Raw genomic sequence first — 26,077 nt, forward strand, 5'->3', positions numbered from 1 at the left:
CTCTGGGTTGGTTGGGGTTTTTTGTTAATGAATGAGTTAATTTCACCCTACCCAACTATTGGTTGTAATTTTTTTCTCAGCATGATCATCTGCAACTAATACAATATAAATCTATAAAGCTTTAAAAAAATCAATATTATACCTAGCATTGAATGAAGGCTTCACTAAAATCCATTCCAGAACTTTAAAGAAAGAGAAAGAATGAAGTGTTATTATTTATTTGTGAATGCAGCTGATTTTATTCTTCCCACCTCTTATTTGGTGCTATGGCACAAACTGTGATTTATTTTGCTCTGTTAATGCATATATATCAAATTCTCAGCTGCTGTAAATGTGTGCAGGCTCACTCAACAGGAATGCCTACTAAATCTTCAAAGAAAGTCCTTTATAGGCTATATTGTAGGTGGGGCTGCCATTACTACCTATTAAAGTGGTCTGACTTTCATTAGAAGTCCCTGTTACAATGGTACCAAAATTTAGCTCTTTAGACTGCAAGTTTTGTTGGGGTTTTCCCCCAGTTTGTGTCTCCTTCATTTTGCCAACGTTGAAAAAGGAAACAAGGTCTGCTTTTGCTCATGTCCGCATAGTTTCCTAGACTTGAATTATGGAGAAATTTTATTACATGTATATTTTTAGCTGTATAAAGGGTGTCTTGAATTTTGACACTCTACAGGTTATAGGTCTGTTCCTGTTGCTTAGGAGGAACTTCAGGTATAAGATTTTTCTCTGACTTTTTACTGGTAGTTTGGAAAACAGGAGCCAAGAAGAGGGAGGCAAAGGAAGATTAATAAAAGTAACTGGGGAAGGAGTGACTAACTGAGGAGATCTGACAGCTGAAAATATAGAGCATATTAGCTGTGATTCTGTGTCACCTCTTATTCTGTCTAAAGCAATTTCACTCAAACTTTTTGTGAGACTGGAGTGATTTTGATCTGGGGGATCCTTTAAACCAAATTGTCAATCTCGTCAAACCTGAGATGTTTGATCCAAGCAGGGGGTGAAACTCACTCTTGTGTCTTGTTCAGCTATTCCATGTAGTTACAATACAAGTTTGGATTATGTGGCTGGGTAGTCTTTTTCATAGAACCCTTTCCATAGCTTGTGTCATCTGTGTGAAATGAGCACAGTCCATAATGATTACTTATTAAATTAAGCTGTTACTTGTGTCAGAAATTGCTGCACAGAAGTTGTTGCAGCACTTAAATCACAAGTAATTAGTAAAGGAGGAAGAAAATGGTCTTATGATTAAGGCTCATGAAAATGCTCTCATGATAATTCTCATATTAATTCTCAGTACTAAGAATATATTTGCATGGCAAACATTGGCCAGAATAATTGAATGAGTTTGGTGGAAAAATGGTATATAATCAGAAAACCTTGATATCAGTCAGCATAATAAGGATATAGAATGGACTGAGCTGACTTGCATAGGTTACTTCCTTCCCTAACTTTTGAACAGTCATTTTAGAAACATTACTGGTAACCCTCTAACTGTACTTTTGGAAAATATTATTGAAGTAACTGTGATGAATTTTTCAATCACGGACCATGTGCTTATAATCTATAATGTAAATGAAAAAAATGTTGAAGATTTTCTCATGTGGAAAGTCCACTATGAATCTATTGACATTAGCATTTTAAACACTGTTTCCATCCCAGAATATAAATAATATGTTGCTAAAATTTCATTTGGTTTCAAAAGCCTTAGGTCCATAAAAGATGTACCAATGAAACTGTTTAGATTATGATTTCAGGATATTTGAATTTTAAGTTGGACCTAAAGAAGGAAGAGAAGACTTCTGGAAATAAAATGCCACTTCAGTCCTTGGAGTTAGAATGTGGTTCTTGTTTTTTAGTAAGGGACATTTTACTGTTTCTCAGCCTCCTGTTGAGGAACACGATGCTTATCCAACTTAACTAATTTCTAACTGAATTAAAGCACTCTAAGTATTTTTCTAACCTAATGTCATAAATTATGGATATTAACTGGGGTAATCTCTTAACAAAAGATTACTCCAATAGTAACAGTTTTATGATGCTAATTTCAAATAGTGCTATTTTAGTGCTAAAACTGCACAAAAGGACATTAATTGTTTCTCATCCATATTGGTAAAAGCTTTATTTATGAAATAACACAACAGGGTAATAGAAAAAATGTACGAAAAGTAAATATTATGTTTCATTGCTACCCTCAAGCATAAAGTTTCAGACATGGCTGTTTGACTTTACCAATTTGCATAACATGTCAACAATTTGCATCTAAAATTATATGAGAAAGATATAGATTATGAAATTCTTCAGTGGGTAAAGAAACTAGCTCATTTCCAGAGGGGTTTTTCCATTTTGGTTAGGATGGGAGACAGAGAGATGCTGAAAATAAGCCTTTGTGATTGATGCTCTGTGAGTTCAGTTAAATCAGTATCTGCCATCAGCATGGATATATTGTTAGACAGCTGGGACTGGGTGCTGGGTTTTGGGGGGTTAGGGGTATTTTGTAGATATGAAGGAAAAATTTTGATCTCCTATTACACCAAAGTGACCACACTACTTGAAGTATTCTGTTTCCACTCTCACAGTTGCCATTACCAGCCAGAAGTTACCTCTGAATTTACCTTCAAAATAAGGCAAACAAAGGGTTAACTAAAACACACAACACACATAAAAATCCCCCACCTGTAAGAGTATGTTATTCTGTTATACCTACAAGAAAGATATACATGGGAAAGATATGATGGGTCCACTTCTGTGGTTGTCCATTTTATACTTGGAATACACTTGAATCTACAGAAAAGCCTTGTCATGGAGCCCGGTGAGAAGGTGACTATTACTGGCCCGATCCTGTCTCTTAACTTTTGATTTGGAACTTTGTTGTCTCTGCCTCTTCCCTGCCACTTGTATGAGCAATGGGTCTTTGTACCTGGATGTGACTTTGTGTAATGTACAGCAGTTTCTCTTAACCAGTGAGAGCTTTGGGATAATTTTTCTATCTCAAATGCTCAAAATCAGAAATAGATAATTTTTCTATCTCAAATGCTCAAAATCAGAAATAGAAAGCAAGAATCATTGAAAAATTCCATGCATTAACTAAATATTATTCTGGGGGAAAGGAATCTTCATATTTTTTGCTTCAGGGCTCTCATCAAACATGTGTCTTGCATTACCTTTCACAAAATATCTCTTTGACTGTTTTTGCTTGTGTTAAACAATCAGGAACAAATTTGGCATGTAGTTTGTTAATGCTCAACAATGAGGACCACTCCAGAATTAAAAAGTTTGTCCTAGACTTCAGGCTGCAGATAATATCTCTAGCTTCCTTTTTATTTATTTTTTTTAAATTTGTTTAAAGCAGAGTTCCAGAATCCAGACTAAAAAGGAGCTGTGTATTGTGTCTGAGGCTTTAGATCTTGCAGAGATTGGATTTATCGAACTTTTGTTGTTCTGCCTTTAAATGGCGTCACTTGTCTGTAGCCTGTAGGCCCAGACTATGCAGCTGATTTATTTTATTGTTTTACTTTTAAATGTGGGAATTGCTTTAGGCATTTATGCTAATATTCATATTTTATGAATTAGTGTTGTATTGTTACATCCATTCTATTGGAGGAAACTCTAGTATTCATGCAATTGACTGAAATGGGAATGAACAGCATAATAGAGATTAGTTGACAAAAGTTGACATAAACCCTACATTTTGAATAAAACCAGGGAAATTTGGTAGCTGCTATGTGAAACTGCTTTATCTATTGCCTTCTGCATCCATTCACTTTTGGCAGCAAAGATAACTTACTCTTCATGTGGACAGTGGTTTTTTTTTGTTTTGCTTCTAATCACTGTCAAGACGTGGCACTCAGCAACTAATTATTTTCCTGTCTATCGCCTCACTTTCAGAAAAAGCATCTTTTTTTTTCTGCTGACTTTTAAGCCAGGACTTGAACGGATCTACTAGGTCACTAAGTCTGGTCCTGCCCCCTGGACAGGAATCATGTTCTAGCCTGCATGGCAACAACATAGTTAATTTATTTGCTTCCTTTTTCTCTAGTGTTGATTTGCTTGTTGTATTTGTAAGCCTGATCTTAGTAGCTCTCTGAGTTTTAGAATTCTGATGGAAGACAGAAACTCTGATTTCACAATTTGAAGAAAATATAATTGTACGTGGGTGAAGAATTAGATGTGGGAGATTCCCAAGATCAGACTCCAACTCATCCGTGTTCTTTGGGCCTCCAAGAGGGAACAGTGTAGTTCTGCTTCCTTTGGAAAGGTCAAGTTGGTTCTAGGTAGGTTCACACCTGAATGCAGTTGTAATATTTTTTTTGTGGAAGACCACTTCACAAAGCTATTTTACTCTCAATTTTCTTCTTTTATTTTGTTTTACTCCTCGATAACATAGTATCCTACATCAGTTCCATTTCTACTCCATTTTTGCAGAATCTGAGGGATAGTAAACATACAAGCTTACTTCTGATAAGCTCTTGCCACTTTATGTGACTACTGTTGTTTTCTGATAGCACTTTTGTGACTACTTTGCATTTGATTTTTAATCCACTTTATTTGTCAGCTTTGGGATAGTTTTCTAGTTCAAAATAAAGGCAGCAAAGGGATTCCCACCATATGCTGGCACCAGCAAGTTAGTTATGCTATCAATACAAGATGTTTTGGACTTGAGCGATAACAATAGGAGCTGAAATCAACAGTTCCCCCAATGTCTTCTTTACCAAATTCAGTTTCTTCAATTTATTTGGAATACACAAATTTAGGGTGAAGTTTTTGAACTTTTTTTGCGTAACATACTGTATTGTTTCTTTTGTTGTTCTGCCTTTCCAGCAAGTATGGTTTGGTAGCAACATCATTTGAAGAGATTCTGTTCTTTTTAAAATTTTGTATACACTTCTTTTTCTTTTTTTTTTTTTTTGATAGAATTGAAAATACTTGTTTGGTTGTTATTACAGATTGCAACTTAATTGTTGGAAAGATTTGATCTATACCCAAGGTCTACTTTATTTTGTAATCTTTTTGTAGCTGAAAAGAAACAAATCTATAACAGTTTCTCTTTACAAGAAGAAAATCTCTTATTGACCCAGATTTATCACAGTTCCAGGCTTGAATGAAATGTTTGTTCCATTAAAAAAAATATTTAGAGTGATGATTCCCTATTAGAAGACTATTGCAGGTTATCCTAATTTTATCTTTCTGAATGACATTAATTTTATTTTTGAAATCCAAAAAAACCTATCGTATCCTAGTTTTAAATTCCAAATAGTATATTAAATAGATTTAAAAGTTACATAGGAATTTCTTGCTAATTCCTATGTAGGTGATGTGAGTAGCCATGCCTTGAATTTAGATCTTTAACCTTGTGAACATCAGTTATGATATACTTGTTTTCAAATGTTAAATTTTTCGGTTAAAGAGCAGTATTTTTTGCTGTTGAGACATCCCACCCCAAAAGGGAAGGGAACACACAGGTGTGCAGATGCTCATGGTCAACAAGGAATGACAAAAGCCAGAAGGTTGGTAAAAGCTTACAGACTTTTATTAGCAAATTATACACTTGTCATGGAAATTGATATATTATTCCCTCATTTCCCAGCATAAGCACACAGTGGTGGGTTCTGAATAAAGAGGTAGAGTGAGTGAGAGAAACTGGAGGGAGGGAGGGACAAAGATCACCAGTCCTTGTTCCAGTGCTGATCCAGCTAATGGGATGTCCAGAGTCCTGGAGCCATGAATAGTCAATGAAGTCCTGGAGCTTCATGGGGGTACTTATTTATAGATAAGTTTCTTGCTTTCTATGCAAATCAGTTGTCATGCACAGTTCATTCCTCTAGACATTTCTGGAAATAGATTGGAGGGCTTTGGGAGGTCTCTGGTGTCTTGATCCTCTTCTGCTGGGTTGGCTTTTGGTCAGCAATCCTTTTTCCTGACCTCATTCCTGTATGTCCAACTGTGCTTATCTCCAGGAGCCAGAACAAGGATTTCTGTCCCAGAAAACTGCTGCCCTGCCCCTGCAAGGCCCCCTTCTCCAGCCACATCCTGTTACTTCTCACAGCATGTTATTACCAAGGATCCTTGGTTGGCAGCACAGTGATCTGGCTGTTCATGTTTGAGACACAGACATTAGTCCCTTATCTTCAGGGCTTCTACAGCTGTATTTTCACTCCACTGCAGCTAGTTTGGCATCTGTGAGAAAAGGGAATAAAATATCTTCATAATCAATGGTTATGAAGATTTAAGAAGGGAAAAAATCAAATTAAACAGTTGGCCAGCCAACCACATCCTCAGAAAACCTATACTGTAAGTTCAGTGAGTTTCTCAAGTTTCCTTTCCTAAGTAGTTCCAATGGCAGAGTTCAGGGTCAAGTTTTTCCTTCTCTTCTGCTGTTCAAACATCACTGTACAGACCTGTATCTGAAAATGTAAGTGAATCAAAGTTGGCAATGAATCAGTGAATCATATGGCAAACATCTTCTGAGTACTTTTTTGAGCTTTTAAGATGTGAATTGGATCATTATATTCTTTACTCTGGCTAACCTAATTCTACTTTTTCTAATCTCTTTTCTGCTAAATAATTTTTAAATAATTTTTAAATAATTTTGCCAGTGTGGCTGTAAATGATACAGCCTCCAGGCACTACAACAGTAGCGCTATAACTTGAAAAAATAAGTATATGCTTCCTGACATGAACTAACAGTTTTAGTTATCTGTATTTTCTTTTTTCCTCCAAGTGACTCACAAGGGTTTTCATCAGTGTGATTAGTACAGTGTAAAACTCAGCAACCTATGTAGAGTGAATATTAACATCTTTCTTCTATGCAATGGTTGAATCCTGGCATTGAAAATTATTTCATCTAGAATCATGTCATTTTACAGATAAGAGTCCTCTTCTGGCATTACTTGTTTCTCCTAACAATGATATAAAATTTACATCAAGTTGAATTCAAAAACCTTAGAGCTCTTTGTAAGATAGTCTGTGAATTACATGGTGCTCTTATGATTGTAAAACGAACACGTATGAAAGTCTATTTTAATCACTGATTTTAACCCCCTAAAGCAAGACATTTTGATGGCTTGATTTTGTTTTTTTTCTATTTTGTAAACAAAAAAGCTTTGTGACCTTTTAAAATCCTTAAATGGATCAAAGAAAACCCCAATGTGTACGTGGTTATTTTGACTTTAAAATAAAATTCATATTGGCGCCTACTACGTCAAACATTCAAATAAAATACAAATTCTCACAGTTTTAACTTACATCAAAGATGGAAATCATTGTGTGGTTTTGGAAACCAAAGCAATTCCAAGATAGACACAGTTGGAATTTTTTTATTTGACAGTGTTTTTCATATACTTAGTAACATCAGTGTGAAGTAGAGTGTGCATTCTAATGAAGAAGGAAGACTAGGGGAACCTTTTAGGATTAAATTCAGCTAGGTTATAAAGCTACGTACACTTGTAATGGGTTTATACAGCAGAAGAAAACTTTAAGAATAATAAATTTTCTCATTTTTGGATATGTATATAGACTACAAAGAACTATTTCTTGAATATGTTGTTAGTAATGCAAAATATCTTGTATATTATCCTGCATAATATAATAATACTTGTATTTCTTTTGGCAGGTTGTCAAGTTGTTAAGTAACAAAAGATCTCAAGCTGTTGGAATATTAATGTCTAGCCTTCATTTAGACATGAAGGACATTCAGCATGGTAAGTGAAACAACTATTGATTATTCTCAGATCACATAATTAATTATCTGGAAATGCTAAATATTTATATCTTTTGATATATAAAATAAATTGAGGCCTTTTTTACACTATTTTTTCTGAAAATAGCTTGTTCTGCATTTATATTCCCCTTTCAGCACCAGCTATGTAAGTGGTATATATTATAGACATTTTGATTTTTGGTTTTTCTGAGGAAGAAATGATGTGTTGTTTATTTTAATTCAGATAACCTTGGGACATATCCAGAAAAGTGAATTATAGTGTTTAATTTGTTTGTTTTATAAAATAGTTTCTATATTTGGGTTAGCACAAACTGTGGTGTTCTTTCATCTGCAACAGCATTTTTTACAAAGCAAGATCTTCTAGGGGAGCGTAATACTTTTCACATTTATGCTAAGAGACAGTAGTGCAAAAAGGTGAAAAGTGGAATTGCATTTATATTCAGAGCATCCCTTATGTTTCCCAAAGGCTTTGGATAGATTTGAAGCAGATTGAATTATCCTGTGAAGTGCCAGCCTATCTATTAAATAAATGTGGTTTCAAGTATAACACAGACTTCATAAATCACAAAAACATCTTGTGAACTTTCTAGGCTACATATTTACAGCCATGCATTCAGTTTACTAGGATTTGCTTATTTTGCGAAATTATTCAGAAATAGAACAAATTTGAGATCATTCTGTCAGCTAGTGAGTAACTCGTAATCACAGTTTTAAGGTTTTATTAAACTGTTTTGATGGTTACTAGACTTCCTCAAGCTGAAGCACTTAAGATGGTAGTCATAGAGCAAGGCGCCAGTGCTGGCGCCAAGAAGTACTTGGTATTTCCAAAGCTGGCAGATGTAGTTCAGTTAAGTCATAGAGCAAAATCTGAAAACAATGATATGGTCCTTTCCTTCAGTCAAATATTCAACTTGGTTTCAGTTAATAATGAGAACCTTATGAAAAAAGGAGTCCGCCTAACATCTGTGTCTGTGGTAAAGCCAACACAAGTTCATTGAAAATTTGCTTGCTTAACATGCAACACTAACAATAACATGGCATGAATGTCAGTAGTTGAAGGGGTCAAACAATATTATTCTTAACCTTTATCCTATTACAATATTAAGCACACGTGATCATCTAAGAGCTGTGTGCAGATTTTGGATATTCCTCTTTCAATAGCCGTTTTCTAAAACCAAAAGTCCTTGCAAAAGGGAATTTAATAGTTCTTCTATTCCCTTGATGTGCAGAAGTGATTAAACAAACACAAGAAAACTTTTCTGGTGGGGGAATTTGTGAAAATTATTGGTGCTAAAAGTCTCTTTTTTTATTTTCTTTTCTTTAAGAACATAAAATAGGCATGGAGAAAATGTGATGAGGAGCAGGAAATACTTGCATGGTGGGGACAAGGAAAATAGAGATATTGCCCAGAAGTATTTTTGGCATCAGTCACTCCATGCAGAGGTCTCTGAGTGATCTAACCATAGAGCCCATGCAGAAATTATAGAATCAAAACCCCAAGTATTTAGCTTTACCTTTATGTATGCAACGTTGTTAATTCTTTATTAAAAATAAGGGGTTTACATATTTTTGAGTGCTAAAACATTTAGGATTTTCTGCTGCAATTTGAACATACTAACAACAATATACTAACAAAAGTTCAAATAATGATCAAGTGCCCGCACTAACAAAAATAGTTGATGTATTTGTAACTTTATTATTTAAGTTGTATGACAATGAATACAGTAAAAAATGTGATCAGGGTTTTTTGTGCCCTAGCCCAGGGGTAGGCCTTTTAGCAGTGGTCTTGAGATTTTTCCATGTTTGATGTACACTGACATAAAAATTTACACATATCTCAGTACACTACAAGCAATTGTTTTCCATAAATAAGGAATGCACTCAAATTAAACTTTCCCCCCACCCCCCTCCTTAAAATTTGTGATACCAGGTAACTTATATCTTCTTGTAAATATTCCCTATATCAAACATAAAGCATATTTTTAGGATGCAGTGTTCACGCAAATCACAGAAAAGTTTTTTGTTTTTTGGTTTTTTTTACTGGCCTCAGAAAGGCACCCAGGAGGAGAGAGAAACTTGCAGTGCTGAGTGATATTACATTTCTTGTTTTGTATGATATTTACTGTGTTGTATTTTTCTGGTGCTTTAGAAAAATTTTGAAGTTCTACATGAACAGAAGGGAAAACAATTATGCTGGGTACTAATCCACCTAATAAATTCAGGATTTCAAGTTCTAAATCCGATTTTGTTTAGATGAAGACCTTAAAATAGCTTGAGACCTGGTCAAATGTAGTATTTCATGTCTTTTTAAATTTTTGTTCTTTGGTTGGTGTTTTTGGTGTGATTTCACTTGCTTTTTAAGATACAAAATACAGATGAAATATTGTCTGAAATAATATTGTCTGCATATCTGATCAGATGTGGCATTTAACAGAAGATCTCAGTATACTGTAATACATCTTAAATAGTTTTATTTTATTGCATGGTTGTTAAGTGTCTGCTTGCAGAATTGCATTTGTCTGCTTCCAGCTTTGGAAATAGGTTTAGTAAGACAAATGCCCAGAGCCTGTCTGCTTTTAAAATATTTTTACAGTGTGGAAGGATTAGTTGTAATAATCAGAGCACATTTGTTCTGTACTCTAGTATGTCTTTCTAGTAGTGCTTCAAAGTTTGCTAGATTAATTTTTGTTGTTGTGGGGATTTTTTTAGTATATTCTAATTCCTAACAGAACTCGCATCTATTTTATGCAGGTAAGGCTAGAACTGTAAGAAATGTTGGTCCCTTTAGTTGCAGCGCCCTTTCTCTGCTATTAGTATAAAAACGAATACTCGTGGTTTCTCTGATTTCACGCAAGGTCTTACTGATGCCTGGGTTTTTTGCAATCATCTATCAACTATGCAAAACACTTTATCCAGGCATTTTGCTTGCTTTTGTGTTTTCACTCCACCACAAATATCCTTTATCCAGTATTATGTTCCCAGTGGAAATATTGCTGTATTTGGCTGCATGATATGGCCAAAACTTGAGAAATGCCAAACAAGCACTTCTTACCTCTTTTTCCTTTATAGTTCAGATTTTCTTCCTAGAGAAAAGACTTGGGGTTTAACATTAACGTTTTTGGCAGGGGGCATTTCTTAACATTTCAGAGATGCAAAGTGTGCTCAGATTAGGGGACAAGATTCTGGTGTAACTGTATAGAGTAACCTATGATGCACACCTTATGCATTAAAATATAATTGTTAAGCCTGAGTCTGCATTTCAGGACTGTGTCTTGTAAATAAGGTATCTTTGTTCAAGCTGTCTGTCAGCATTTGAAATATAGCAACTGTTTGACATTGCAGCCATGGTGCAGATAATAAATTTGTCAGTGCCTTCCTCAATCCCCTTATTTATAAAGAAACAGTGTATCTTCCTTTGTGTTTACAACTGATAATAAGTGCAGTAAGAACAGCAAAAAGTTCTCTGTGTGTATAAAAATAGAAGGAAAAAGTTAAACTGAAGATGTCAGCCAGGAAAAAAGGTAAACTGGGTATTTTATGCACCTAAATATTAAATTTATTACACAGTGAGATTTTAATCTACTATTTATTACATGTATGGAAATTATTCCTTGGCACATGAAAATTGTCTTAGTTCTAAGCATGCCTCGAAAATGTTGAAAGTAAAAGTTTCTCAAAAATGGCATATGCAGTTCTTTGTGTTTTGAAGTTGTCTGTTATCTTTTCCAATTGATTAAGTTTCTCTCAACAAGGTTTGTCACTCCAGGGACTGTGTTGCTACAATACTCTTAACTATTTTTCTGTAAAACTTTGCATAGCACCTTGTGGTTGCCCTGGCTCTTTTGGAAGTAATTTGGGGATTTATGCCTCTGAGTTTTTGGATGACTTTTCATTTTCTTCATTTAATAAGTCATTTTTTCCCTCTCTCTGAGACACTGGTAGTCTGCAGAATTTGATGGAACTACCTGTCCCACTCTGCTATCTGCAGGGGGGAAAAGAAAGGGAAGGCCAAGACACTGTCTATTACAGGCGTCCAAAAAGAATGAACTTGGAAAAATAATTAGAGAAAGGGCAGGAAGATTCACCTAACAGCTGGTAAAAACCAACCCTGTAATCTGAATTTGAGCTTATTTTACTAGAAGTTATATCTGCAGCAGAGTTTGTTCTGCTAACAGCAGTACAACTTTGAACAACAAACATATCTTCTGCCTTGAATTCAAGACAGATGTGCAGGAAGTGAACATACTTTAAATGTTAGCAAGAAAAAGAAATGTTTATTCTTCATATTTGACTATTAGTGACAAAAGAAAAGAGAAAATCTTGGGTTTGTTTGCTTACTTGACCACTCATGCTGACATGTAGAGATGATGAGCAAGGAGAGACTTTGTCAGAGGTTTAACTAAATGATTTCACTAGAGAAGGATGATAAAACGTCTCTTACACTGCATTATTTCAATGTTCTGAGCAGGATTATTAATGTATTGAACTATCAAGTAGTCTAGGTCCAAGAGATGCTCAAAATGGAAAGCAATCAGAAAAGAATGACTGAACATCTGGAAAATAAGACTCAGGATTAGTTTATTTCATAGAGAGTCCAGAGGTGATCTGAGTATTATTTATCTTAACAACGTGTGTGCATAAGTACAATCATTTGAAACTTATAGTGCCCATTCTTCACAAATATTTCAGTACCTGCCTAAAACATATCTTTCTGATTAAACAAGTTATGAGGGCAAAACAATACATGATTGGATCAAGTTATCTGGCCACTGTTTACTAGTATAAGTAACCTGCTGCCCAAATTTGTTATTTCTGTCCATTTAAGTTATGGGGGAAAATGTTGGCTGTAGGAAGATATCCAGACCTTTTTTTCTGTTAGGTGGCAAGTCTGTATTTCTTTATTAAATTAATGATAAATAAAGTTCTTGCAATCAGTGCAGGTTAATTACAAAGTCTGAAACTTTACCTGTCACTTCAGGATTATTAGTAGAGAACTGAAATTCTTTAAATGTTTATCTTTTTTCCTAATCAAGTATTGTGCGTGCAAACACCCAACACCTTAAAATATTATGGTTTAATCTTCCCCTCTGATAGCCTTTCCAACACCTATTTAGATTCTTCAGGGACAGACCCAAGTAAAGATTGGTTTGATTCAGCAGTTTTTTATCTAGTGTACTAGCACTTCCTCAAAACTTCACACCATAATTCTGAGTCTTATTTCTCTGCTTTTTCTTGACTTTATGCTACCATATTCATGACATTATGCCTGCTGTTAGATTGTATGCTTACACATTTTATTCACTTATAATTACTTTACAAGCTCCTATTGGGGAATTATTGGGAAGAAAAATAAAGGAATATACAAAATGACTTTTATAGAATACAGGCTAGAGTTAAATTAGAGTGCCACACATATGTATTGCTGCAGATGTTTCTATTGCTTTGATGCTGTTGTTATGCCCCTAGTGCTCTGTATTGAGCAGTGATTTTGGACCCCTTGTCTGGCCCCTCCTGTCAGACACAGACAATTGAGCAGTGATTTTGGACTCCTTGTCCTCCCCTCCTGTTGGGGAGGAAGGACAACAAAAGTCCTTGGGGACAGGTGGAGTTTCCAGTGGAGTTTCCAATGGATGTGACATTGAGCTGTGCATAAAGGTCATGAAAACCAGCCCTGAGTATTTAAAGCATGTCTCTAGTCCTCTTTCTATCTTCTAAGATTTTCTGAGACTTAGTTTATAGCGACCAGAGGTCAATAAAGCAATAGCAACAGCTGTTATGGGGAAAAATACAACTTCAATTAGAATTTTCTTTTAATATTTGTACTGTAAATCAAGATAATGAAGGAGAGAAATATTAGTATCATCAAGAAAGGAACTGAATCTTTAATGTCATATGACATTTACACTTAAAAACAAATTTGTAGAATTATAATATTTTTTTCTATAGTACAAAATTCATTTTAAAGAACATAAGTTTAGAGTTTTAAATGAGGAAAATAAAATTGAATTTTCTTCACAATATTTGAATCAGCAAAGACTAATTACTGCCACATTGGACAGTTTGGATAATTAAAGATTTTTGTTGTTGTTAAGAACATATGAATGTAATTTAATAGAGAAGTTTTGTAAGAAAATGTAACTGCATTGTCTGTCTGTTGTTTCAGTTGAAACCATGAGTTTTTTTCTTGCAAGTCTGATCTAACTTTGAAAGTTAGAGAAAAGTTTCAGGAACATTCTTTTCTCGCAAAAGAAACAAAAAAACTCTGTACTGTTATTTCTTGTTTGTGATCTGTGTACTCAGAAGAGGGATGATTACAAAATTCTTAGCATAAAAGCAACAAAATGTGTCCTGTTAGCATTAGTATCATGTAAAAATTGAGTGGCAGGAGGGAGAAAAAGAGCACGTTGTGTCACTTTTATAGCAGAAGTATTTTCCACTGGTCATACTCTTATACATTGCTGAACTACATAGAGGTTCTAGCATTATTAAAATTAAGAAATCCCTACTAATTAAGAACTTCCAATAATACAGTTACATATTTTTTCATTACATGGAAAGGTTCAAAAGAAAAGGATGTTTTCCACAAGAGTCTGTTTGTGATTTTTCATGTCTGTTAGATTTGGATGCATTTATACATACAAAAAATTTTCATTCAAAAATAATTGCCATTAATATGTATATAGCTACTAACAATTTAAATTCAAGGTAGTTTAAGTGGGGCTTTAGTATCATCGCAAGAAAAGTAGGTAAAACTTTTTTTTAACATTCAGTGTACCTATAACTGTATTTTTGTGTCTTTTTTTAAAAAATCAATTAAAACTATATATTTGGCCAAGTGGAGATGTATCAAGCTTTGTACCTGATCTCCTCTGTAGATAATCATAAAATAAAAAGCTAAGGTGAGTGGCACTGACTGCTCATTATGTAATTTTCATAGGTCTCTTATCTTATTGCAGTAGTTGGCTTCAAACTGAAAAGTTTATTTGGAACAGCTTTCATGCATGTTATCTGTTCTTTTGATTTTTTCTTGTCACCACTCTACACTCCATGATTCTTTCTTCCCTTTGCCAAGGAGGTGACTGGCTGGCTGTGCATGCTGCTTTCAAGATCTTTGTGCACCATATGCCTGTGACAAGAGGTCACATCATCTTCTTTCAGGCTCTATTTTTTCTGTATTGTTGCCGATAATTTGTTTGCCCTTCACTGCAGCTAATTTGTGAGCTTATGTTTTCAGGGAACTATGCAAAAAATCTGAGGGTCTTTTTGGGCCAGCAGTTGCTAATTCTGCATGCCTCACAGGACTTTTACAGTCTGGGTTCTTTTTTTCCCCATCTACTTTTGCATGTACTGACACTGAATATTTGAGAGATCCTTTTATAAGTATTTGTGGTCAGCCTAAGTGGTGTTACTATCTGAGAACATTGACGCCTCATGTTCATTAAACAGCACAGAAACCTGTAGAAGTCCTAGTAAGGTTTCTTTGATGCAAATTTCTACTTTGAAATCTAATCTTTTTTTTTTTTTTTTGAGCAGGTTTTGGTTTTTTTATTGGTTTTTTTTTTTTTTTGGTCTGTTGGTGTGAGTGCTTTTAATCCAAGTAGATGTTTCCCCTTATACCACAACAGCATAATTTTTTCTGAAACCTTAGGAAAGGATAGTGAGGAGCCTTTTGCAAATTCAATATTAACCTGATCATTCTTACCTGGGCCTTTATGGACACTCCATTTAAGCAGTTCTACTTAATTTGTTGCTCGTGAGTGCCTACTACAAATTGTGTTACCTTGCTTTCTCATTACATTGGTTTAGCTGTACGTTCTTTAAAAAAACTGTTCTTCTGTATAACACATAGGCATTTTCCAGGCATAAAAATCAGACTGACTGGTTTGTAGTTTCCAGTATCATCTGAGGAATCCTCTTAAAATTTTTATTTGTATGTTCTGAAGCTTGTTCAATTTGAGACAGTGCCCAAAACATATCACTTGAGAAGTATAGAACTTGTCTGAGAACCCCTTGGACCTTTGCTGTGGTTGCGAATCCTTACACAAATAGTTTGTTTAACCTTTTCTGATTCTCTTTCTTTTGTGCTCTTTTTACAGCCAGATTATCTGCATGCCCAGCTGTTTCCTGTCAGGCTTCATACATGTGATGTGTTTGAAAGCAGTTTTATTACTAGCTTTATGCATTTGGCAAGTTGGGTTCAGACCTTTTTGTTCTTGTCCAATTTACATTGAACTTCCAAGACTTTGCTTTTTGTTTTCCTTGGCTGATTTCCACTTTTGAAGAGTATCTTTTATTTACAGGTGTCCCCCATGCTCTTATACTTAATCATGTATGTGATTTTGAGGAGTAGGAATATCGAGGTTGTGAAAAGAAAAGGGAGGGAAAAGGGTGCATTTCAATTTATCAGTTGACTTTTTTTCTCTGTGGCTCTAATGAAGTGTCTTTAAGCCTTCTTCTGACCTTCAACCTTTCTTTAGCCTTTCAACTACCCTCTCATTTTAAGCTCATTTCTGGTTGTAAAATCTAAATTTATGGTGTTACTCCTAAAAATCTTATTCCCTTATCCTATGGAGAAATTTTGTTAAAGGCTGGTTTGGTGTCTCCAATTGCTTTGTACTTTATTCAGAAGTTGATCAAGCGTTACTTTTCCTTTGGTAAATCTGCCTAGCTGCTTTGAGTAATAACTCTAATGCTGTAAAATTTAGATCCGAATGATGACTCAAGAAATATGGCTAACAGATTAAACCTTACACTAGTATGTTTGCTATGTAGCATACTGGTTTACACATAAATGGTAAAATACCATTTAGGAGTCATTATTAAGCTGCTTGTTGAGTGATCTGTAAGAGGGCACTGACTGTGTTTTTTCTGCTCAGGCGAGAACTTTCTCCATAGGGAGCGCGGTGCATCTTTTACACCCAATTGCTTTATCTTACCCGGCTCATGCTCCCTTCAGTATTCGCTGCCTCTCTTCCGCAGTGTAAACCTTTATGGCACCATGTACAGCCTTACATTGTCAGTGTCACGCTGATTATCGTCCTTCTGTACCGCTCGGAACAGCCATTACCCCCACCAGTAAATACAAATCTTCCCTTTGCAGATGTCAGATGACTCGCACACCATTCACACAGCTTGGCCTTTCCCCGTTGAGCTCGGCTTACCTGAGCCGCCGCTCTCCTCGCCTCCCTCGCTCCTGCCCGCTCCGCGCTCCTCCCCGGGCGGGGCGGTCGCGGCCCCTCGCCCACCGCGGGCCTTTCGCCGCCTGCCCTCCCGGGCCCGGTCCCCGCTCCGGCAGCAGGTGGCAACAGCGGCCCACGCTGCTTCTGCCGCCGCCGGGAGCTCGGCCGCCCTTCCCGGGAGAGCCGGCCCGGCCCGGCCCGGCCCGGCAGAGCGGAGCCGCCGCCACAGCGCCCGGGAGGCGCCCGGGCGCTAGAGCCTGCGGCTCCACTGCCTCTCGGCACGGTCCTCACGCAGGGAATAGCTCCTCTAAACAGTAGTTCCGAGTGCAAGGAAGAGAGAGGATGATTCGATAATAGTAGAGTGGCTTGTTTGCTGTGTCCCTGTCTCATCCATGATAGAGGCGGGTAAGGAAGAGTGCCGGGGAAATCATGGTTTTTTGCTTAGTCTGAGTGCCCACTGCTCCCCATGCTGCAGTCAGTATGTTGGTGTTCCTGTACCTGTCATTTTATGAGAGACCTGGATTTCTCCTACTTACTGCTTTCTCGTCTTTCTCTTGCTTTGTTGTTATTCACCGGCAGTGAAAGATCAGGTTAATTTCTGTTGTTCTGCTGTTTCACATGAAACTCCCCGAGCAATGGGTGTGCAGTTCTGTTTCAGTGTAATGTGTTTTCTGTTCTTAGTGAAGTCGCAATTGCTTTTGCTTCCTAGACACAAAACACATTTCAGTGTTACTGAGCTGAAACACTAGCGACTGCATCCCATAATCTTAAAGTCAGTAGGCCAAAGCTTGTCATTATACTGTAATAAGCATACATATGTGGTTCCAAATAACTTAAAGGGTTTTTTTTCTTTTAATGTATATATTTTGGTTTTCTACATAAATGGGCATTTGGTTTTTGTTGTTATCCCAGCCTTTATTTCCTTGAATTAATACCAGCTTTTGAGAAATACTTTGGAGTGTGAAAAAAGATGGAACTTAAACCAAACACAGGCATCCGTCTGCACTCAGCTATCACAGTATTGTGATTTGAATTAGTAAAGCTGTGTCATCTGTCATGTACCTAGCCAAAAATCTTTTTGCATTATTTTCATAATCCCACCACACTTACAATGTGGTGTCACAAGATCACAAGATCATTACATCACTTTCTTAGCATCTGTAGCTCCTTAGTACTCTAACTTCGGAATATTTGGTGAAAGGCTTAACGTGGCTTAATACAATGAAATCCCTGGTGTGTTTATCCAGACATGAGAGAGGGCAGACATGTAGAATACTAGGCGACAATAATATGCTCTCTGCAGTGCCAAAAATAAAATTTTAATTTTATTTGGAGAATAAATTGAGAGTATGTAAATTTTTTTCAGCGAGATACTACCGCCATTTGACAGAAGGAAAAAGAAATTTAGATTTGAGAGGAAACCTCTCAAGTGTTTTGTTTTCATAGTTATTGAATAAGAAAATTTGCATTTTGGGTTGTGACTGAAGCTGTTGCTTGTGCAGGAATTATAGGCAAAGGAGGACCTGCTTTACATGATGGTTGAAACCCTGTATGTTTCCACACAGTGCTTCCTAATTCTGCTTGTGTGGTTAGTGATATCACACACATCTGGCTTGCTGAAACCATAAACAGCGAAAACTTGTTTCTGAATGATAATAGGTATCTTCATGGCTAAAAGAACTTGCAGTACTTTCTGTTGTAAATCATCAAACAGTAACAACATTCCATGTAGTATGTATAAAATTATTTAAGCTTGCTGATGTTACAGAAGAATGGTAGAGAATTTCAGAGAGACCTAGCAAAGGGCAGACATGCAGCTCAAGTCTAGGGTTTTAGAAAGAGCATTCTAAGCATTTGGTCTGGCTGCTAAATAAGGCAAGTTATGTAATATTGCCTGCTAATTTCTGCCTCAGGCTGATAGTCGGTATAAATATGAACATTTTAGCAGTATAAATGATCTTGAGTTCCAGCTGAAAATCTGACCCTTCAACCTTTTGCTTTCTTTGAAGTTGCTGAAAGTTTTGCAGTTGGCTTTGGTGAGTCTTGGATTTCATAGAAATACTTTAAGTGATGGAGAAGTCATTTCCCATGAAACATTGTTCAAAAGGTTGATTTCTCCCACTTTTAGCACTTTAAATATGCTTTCCACAGTGCATTTGACAGATTTATTTACAGATACCCTTCATTCTTTCCTGCTTTTGGTCTGTGAAATTACAGAGCCGTCTACTTTCAGGTATCTTGTCATGCCGGTATGTAATCATGTAGCTACTTACCTTTGTGTAAGTTAAATAGATCAAGCAATTCAATAGAAAGACAAATTCTGAGGTTATTCTGCTGTCTCCTTTGTTGGTCGTTTTGATACTGCACTGGTTCTAGCTCTAGTTCAAAACTTGCTTTAACTTCTAGCCACTCCTTGAGAATTTTAGATTAGTCATTGATCGTGATTACAGAGAGTGCAATCAAAGCAGTTCTTTGGGTGAGTTTTGGTCTGCTCAGCAAAGAGCAGCTCTCCCATTACCATTGCCACCTGGATTTCATTGAGGATGAATCACTATTTTTAATATCTTTCTTTTCAATGTTGATAAAGATATTTGCAGTAAGCTGGGAGCAGAGTCCTATGAAAGCCTAAGATACTCTCTCCTTTGTGGTAATGTTTCAAGAGCAAGCACATTTTCAGATCTATGAGCTGGACAGTTATTAGCTCATTTAGTCTTGACAAATAATATAATGTAAGTATTCTACTTTGCCAACCAGACACACCAGGAGCTCCATTAACTATGCACTATGCACTAACTATGGGTAAATTGAGAGAAAAAAAGCTAAGATCCCAAGTTAGCTGCTTACTGCAGAGAATCTATTATTTGGGAAAAAAAAGTGTCTTAGGTATCTGCCCTGATAACTTTATCAAATACAGCACTTCACTAGTGGATGGTTCCAGATAAATGTCTTCTTCTTCCTTCTCCTCCTGCATTTTGTTTAAATTTATAATTTATAATGAGCTCCCTAAAGCAAGAAATAAAAAGCATGTCTCTGTTTATTGGCTGCACTTTTCAGCATTAGAGGTGGCTTTGTTTGCTGTGAGCTATTCTTATAGAAATAGATTAAGTGGGATTTGAAATTTGGATCAGCAAATTTGAATTCTGAGAAAAATTCACACTTAATTCAAAGTCTCAATTAGTTTGAAGCCTGAAGCCTCATTTGCATTCCAAATAAGTCTTACTAATTTCTTCCAGTTACACAATCACTGGTAAAATTAGACTGGTCTTAAAGCCATTGAAACCAAGATTGAAAGGCATTATAGCATGTATGGATCTAAAAGAAAAGTTTAACACACAGAAAACCCAAATTTTATGTCACCTGAATAATGAATTTAAAGCTACAAATCATGTCTGTCTTCAGCCAGATTGATACACAATGCCAGACCTACTGCATACATGCTTTTGCAGCTGATGTATTTGTACAGTTTGTTTTTATAACATGCAGTGTAAATACAAACTGACACATAAACATCCCCAAAATACATTCCTCAGATATCATGTTCTAGTAGTCTGCCCCCAAAAAATATATACTTGACAGGTATGACAGTCTTTCATGAATGAAATGAAAGAATGAAATGCCTGTGGCATGCTGTACAACCTTAAACAGAAAGTGAAAAAAATTTAGTACAAAGTGATACTGAAATAAAAGCCACAGGGCATTGGGGTTTTTTTATAGCAATAATTATATTTTCTGTAAAAGAAATTCTTACATATAAAATATACCTTTATGCCAATATTTATTTTATATTGAAATCTTGTTCTTGAAACACTTGAAAAATACATTTAAGGGTCAGGAACCGAGTGAACAACCCCCTACTATAATCATAAAGCACAATTATATATTTTTAAACTTATTTAAATGTGTATTATATAATTAGCAGTTGTATACTATGTTAAGCCTTCAGTAGTGTTTTGGGAGTTATCATAGTAATCCTTTTCAGTTTGTAGAAAATCTTGAATCCTGCCATTCAGTCTCACTCCCCGATGAGCAGCCCCTGGCAGGTTCATTGAGACTGTTTGCTCCTCTATGCACTGAAGTTTAAAATACGCATAACCTGGTAAAATGCCAGTCTTTTCTCAACCTTCCTATATCCCACACCCATGTTTTTTTCACCTGCCAAATTCAAACAAATCTTATCTAAACAATTAAGATAAGCATTGAAGTAGTCTCTATAGTCAAATCAGCAAACCTCTCAAAGCCAGAACTGAAATACAATCTCTCTAAATTAAACAGTCTACAATGGCAATCATGTTTGTATTTAAACATTTTATTCTGAAAGGATTACAGCATTGCTCTCAGCTTTTTTTTTCCTGCCTAGACAAGAAGGCGACATACTGAATCAAACAAAATATATTTGTTCTCTATGAGCTGAACTTGCACACTTTTTGTAAACAAACTGTATAGGTGTATGAAGTTTGACTTCACATAATCAGTAACTGCTGTCCTTAACAAAGTAGGCACTTGTTTGAAATGTATGTAATGTAACTGTTTATATTAACTGTGTACAGCTATATAAAATCTGGTGATATATTTTGTTGTATGTGTGAATATATATTTACATGTATGTAGAAAACCTCTATTGATACAGTTTTTATATTTGGGATACAAGTTAGGGAACAGGACAACTGTCTAGAAGTTGAATTATGTTTATAAGAGAAAAATCATGCAAAAGATTGAGTCCTTTCAATGAAGTCGTCTTCTTTTGTTACTTCACGTTTTGCAAAACATATTCATGCTTAATTGATTCTTATTCTATTGCTTCCTAGAAATGCGGGTGTATGTTCTTGAAGATATTTAAAACTCTTAAGTCATTTAAAAATGGTCTGAAGCAACAGCTCAACTTAATCCATGGCTTCTGCTTGGAAATTTTGTTTACTGTTCTGGTTTCTTACGCAAGCATTAGATCAAGGTGAATTACTGCCACAGTAAAACTGTGCAAGCAGTTTGAAGTGGTGTCTTGCCTCTGATCCATGCTGTATGTACCTGTCTTGAAGCCCCAGTCTCCCTTGTGCTTTGTGCCCTTTAACATTGTCAGTATGAAAACTTTGAGTATTTCTTAATAGACAAGTATATCACAAAGGAACTGAAGGCAAGGAGGTAAGTAATAAATAATATGAAGTTATTAATTTATGGCAACTCAGTGTGGCCATACCCCACCTACCAATTTTCAGTGGGGGTGGGGGGGTGGTTTGCAAGTTATGCAAATCATGTTTAAAAATTCTTTTATTTTACTTATTTTCTGAGGATCTTTAAAAATTATACTTTCATGACCCTTGTGGGATTGCTACAACTTACATTAGCACAGGGACATAAGGTTTTAGCACTGTTGTGTAAACACAAAATTTATTTCAAAGAGCCCCATTTGGAATTTAACTTTCTGCATTGGAGATTCACATTTCTTTTACTTAAGATAAAGAAGAATCCCAAGAAAGTAGCAGTAGTTGCCAAGTTGTTGGAACTATTACAGTTAAAATTATGACCTTGTAAATTTTAGATGAATTAGGTCAAAAGTGATATGGGGGAAAAGGAAAATGCTGCGATGGAGGGAAAGGGAGGAGGGGGGCAGGATTGGGAGGTGGGGGTGGGAAGGAGGGGCCAACCAAGGGATATAAAGTTTTGAAGTCATGGGTTTTCTATGTAACCAATAAGAGACTGAAAGTTTTGCAGATTAGTTTATTTTAAAATATAAATACTAAGTATTTATGGGGTGTAAATCTGGATTTATTTTGCAAGTAGCTTGATATTACATCCAAACGTAATCTTTATAGGAGCAAAAGAAGTCATTGCAGTTTGATCACCTTCTTAGGCTCTTTTGGCTCTTTTGTTGATGAGAACACTGATGCAGGTGTTTTTTCTTCTACTTCTGAATTGAGCAGTTCAGCTCTCAGTCATTCCAATCAACCTGAAATTGTCTGCATTGAAACTTTTTTCCTGGTTTGCTTGTGTTTGTATGTGTCATGTTGCTTTTTCTTCCAAAGACTCCTGTCAGAGAAGATTTTCATTCTGTATTCACAGACCAATTCTGTATATATTCTGTATCTATTTTTCCTTGTTTGTTGATAAAAGCGTAAGTTGATCGAGCTGTATATTATCTGACTTGTTTCTCTTGTATCAGAGTTCTCAAATTTTTAAGGTTTTGCCAGTTTTCTAATGGTGTTGGACTTTGACCACTTTCAATTTACTGCCTGTACATTTTTCTTGAGGAAGCTATTGTTTTTAATTAACTCAGAAATAATAATTCAAGGAAGATCATTCAAAGTGACACATTGGACATACTCACTTATGTGCCTTTTTTTTCCTTGCAAATACCCTTTTTAGACATTTTAAAATAATTTTAAGTCCTGTGAAATCTGGTTGAATGAATTTTAATGGTACCATTGTGCCTAAAAAATTACGTAGCAGTTTTGAGACTCTAATTATATAAAGCTTACTGTTTCTATATTTTTATATATTGATATAGCTTCTTAATAACAACAGAGTCAACTTTTTGTTGTAAGACTGCTTGATGCCTTTTCAGTTTTTTTCACTCTTCAGCTTATAGTAATATTCCTGGGGTTTGGATTATTTCAGTGGAGTAGAAATGTCTGGGGATAGAAGTCCAGAAGAAGTACCATGGAAGCTGGAACCTCTCAGTGTCCTATAATCTTGCATGTTAGAGTCGCATGAAGGGCGTAACAGCTGAGCAACCCCCAGATGAGTGCCACACACAGAACTGTGTGGTAAGAGTACTGTGGTTAGTTGCTGCAGAAACAGGAGGTCCTTCACTCAGTGAAGAAGAATAGATCTGCCTTGTAATTTTGCTGTACTGACCATCTGTTTCTGCCATTTGTCAGAGAAGTTGTGAAGTCTTGCGGGAACTCCTGGTGTTCTTCTGGAGAAAGAGAGCAGATGTGAGAGTGAGGAGGCAAAGATGGGCAGGAGGAAAAAAGGAGTGGCCTCTTGAATCAATACTGCTTGGTTTTTGGAGAGTCACGGAGAAGTCAATTGAGGTGGAAATCAGCAGGAAGGAGTTGGATGGGTGGTTTGCTTGTTTGTATCCCTGAAGGATGGATCTGAGTAGGGCAATACAGGTTCAGACATGGTTTTTATTCAGCTACTGCTTCTTTATGAGGACTTAAACTGTAATCTGTTATCAGTCAAGTAGGATTTGGAAAATGCTTACTCAGGTTTTTTGGGACACAGCGGTGCTTCCAGGAGGTTTCAAGAAGGAGACAATTTTAGATGGAGTCCAGAGACAGAAAAGCTTAGGAAGCATACTTGAAAAGGCCAGAGAAGTGGAGTGTAATTTGAAACCTGCCCTGAGAAAAGGGAAGGCTAAGACTAAGAATTAGACTGAATACCAGTTTTCTGGAAATCATCCATATGTGATTGTGCTAATGAGAGTTTTATGACACAAATTTGGATCCGAATGGTCTGGTTTATAACACTTTTTTTTTTTCTTTCTGAAATTCTACTCAGTGGGAAACTGAATTTTGGCCTTTTCATTTTAAAAGGAAATTCCAAAGCTTTGGACTTTGAACAAAATAAGGTTTCCAAAGACTGGGTAGCTGTAAGAAGTTCTCTTTTTTCTAACAGCTTATATGAGTGGTACTATTGGTGGATTTAGATTCATAGCCATAGGGAAATGTAGGTTAGCTGTTTCTGCATTGTCTATTGGCTTTGGTTTAGGTGGCAGCTGGTAGATCATGTGCTCCTAGATATAGGAATATCAACAGCAGTGATCTGTCTAACAAAGGAAAAAGTACAGCAACTTCCTTTTATGGTCTTCCTGACAATACACTGGGCATCCTACAGCTTCCTGCTGATGGTGTTTTCTCATACATTTCCTCTTCAGAATTATATTTGCTGGCAAGAAGTTTGATCTTCTTGTTGGCTTCGTTACTGTCTTGCCCTGAAGACTTGAGGGTTCTGATAATTTATTGTTTGGTTTATTTTTTGTATTTTGCTTTGTTGTTGGTTTATTTTGGGGTGGGTTTTTTTTGTTTTTGGTTTTGGTTTTTTAAAATTGTGTCTCTGTTTTGTCTTCTGTGTATATGGAAGCCAATAGATATTCTTCACTTTCATAGTAGTCAAGGCCAGGAAATTTCAATGTCAGCTTTGAAACAAGAAAAAATTGCTTTCTAAACCAATGACATGGGTGAGAATATATACCGTCTGCAAGACTAATACAAACCCTTCTCCAGTTGTTTGCATCAAAGTATACTGGAGCTACAGCATGGCTAAAAATATTTTCATATGAGGAAATTAATCTTTGGGTGCATTTCATCATTCTATTGCCACCACATATGGAATCCTTTGGTTAGATGTTTGTATAGTCATGCTGATTGTAGGGGTCATGTTTAACTAGTAAGCTTGGCTACATAAGGAGACATCATTGGTTTTTTTTCAGTTCAAATTGCCTAGATAATGGAATTAAATATGTAATTGTTCTGATTCATTTTGTCATCTATTATGTTCTGTATGGCAATGATGCAGGTTTGCCTAAGAACAGAAGCTCATATCCTCACTCCTCAGAGCATACCTAAGGTGTACATGGAAAAATCCTAGTGAGATGTTAGAGTGCTACTTATGAACATATACAGGTTTAGATGAAACATACAGAAATATATTTCTCTTTGGAGGCAGAGACTTGAAGGATATATCCTAGGATCTAACTTCTCCATGTCCTTGTCTCAGACTGATTCATTTTAAGCAGCTCCCTGAAGTGTGTACACTCTTCTGCATACCTGTTTTGTTGAAAGTACACAGACCTGGCACCATTATGTTTGCCAGGCGTTCTCTTATCTCCTGCAAGCATTCAAACAAAAGTGTTCATTTGCTCCCTGAGTAATCTGTGGGTGATCTTAACATTGAGCAAAAGTCAGGGCAGGAACTTACATTGAATTTCTTAGCTCAGGAGCGAACAGTCTCTGGAAGGAAAGGGGGGTGGAGTAGGGAGAAGACAGCCACAACTCCAAATAAATAGTTTAAGGGTTGCAAGTGTGTCCATATACGAAAACATTGCATAAGCATAAAAGTGCTGAAATGTTAGATAGTATAAACTGAGTTTCACAATATATCCTGGCTTTAATAAAGCTGTTTCTGTATAGGCTTTGATGTTAGTGTTTTCTAAAAGTAGATCTCTCAAACCTATCTCAACCCA

At 36.1% G+C, this 26,077-nt stretch overlaps 1 protein-coding gene and 1 long non-coding RNA gene across 2 annotated transcripts in view; one reads left to right on the plus strand and one right to left on the minus strand.

Annotated features, from left to right (window-relative positions):
• Positions 1-26,077, plus strand: part of FMN2 (formin 2) — a 152,869-nt gene that overhangs the window by 55,454 nt on the left and 71,338 nt on the right. The window contains exon 7 of the mRNA XM_066546802.1: positions 7,610-7,697. Within this exon, the coding sequence (XP_066402899.1) occupies positions 7,610-7,697 (88 nt within the window). The remainder of the gene's footprint in view (positions 1-7,609; positions 7,698-26,077) is intronic.
• LOC136554668 (uncharacterized) lies at positions 5,505-16,958 on the minus strand. The gene is made up of 2 exons (XR_010783361.1): positions 16,879-16,958; positions 5,505-6,174 (listed from the first exon to the last, which is right to left on the minus strand). It is a non-coding gene; the product is annotated as an uncharacterized lncRNA (long non-coding RNA).

The sequence above is a fragment of the Molothrus aeneus genome, chromosome 3 (genome assembly GCF_037042795.1).
Source record: "Molothrus aeneus isolate 106 chromosome 3, BPBGC_Maene_1.0, whole genome shotgun sequence".
Classification (NCBI taxonomy): domain Eukaryota; kingdom Metazoa; phylum Chordata; class Aves; order Passeriformes; family Icteridae; genus Molothrus; species Molothrus aeneus.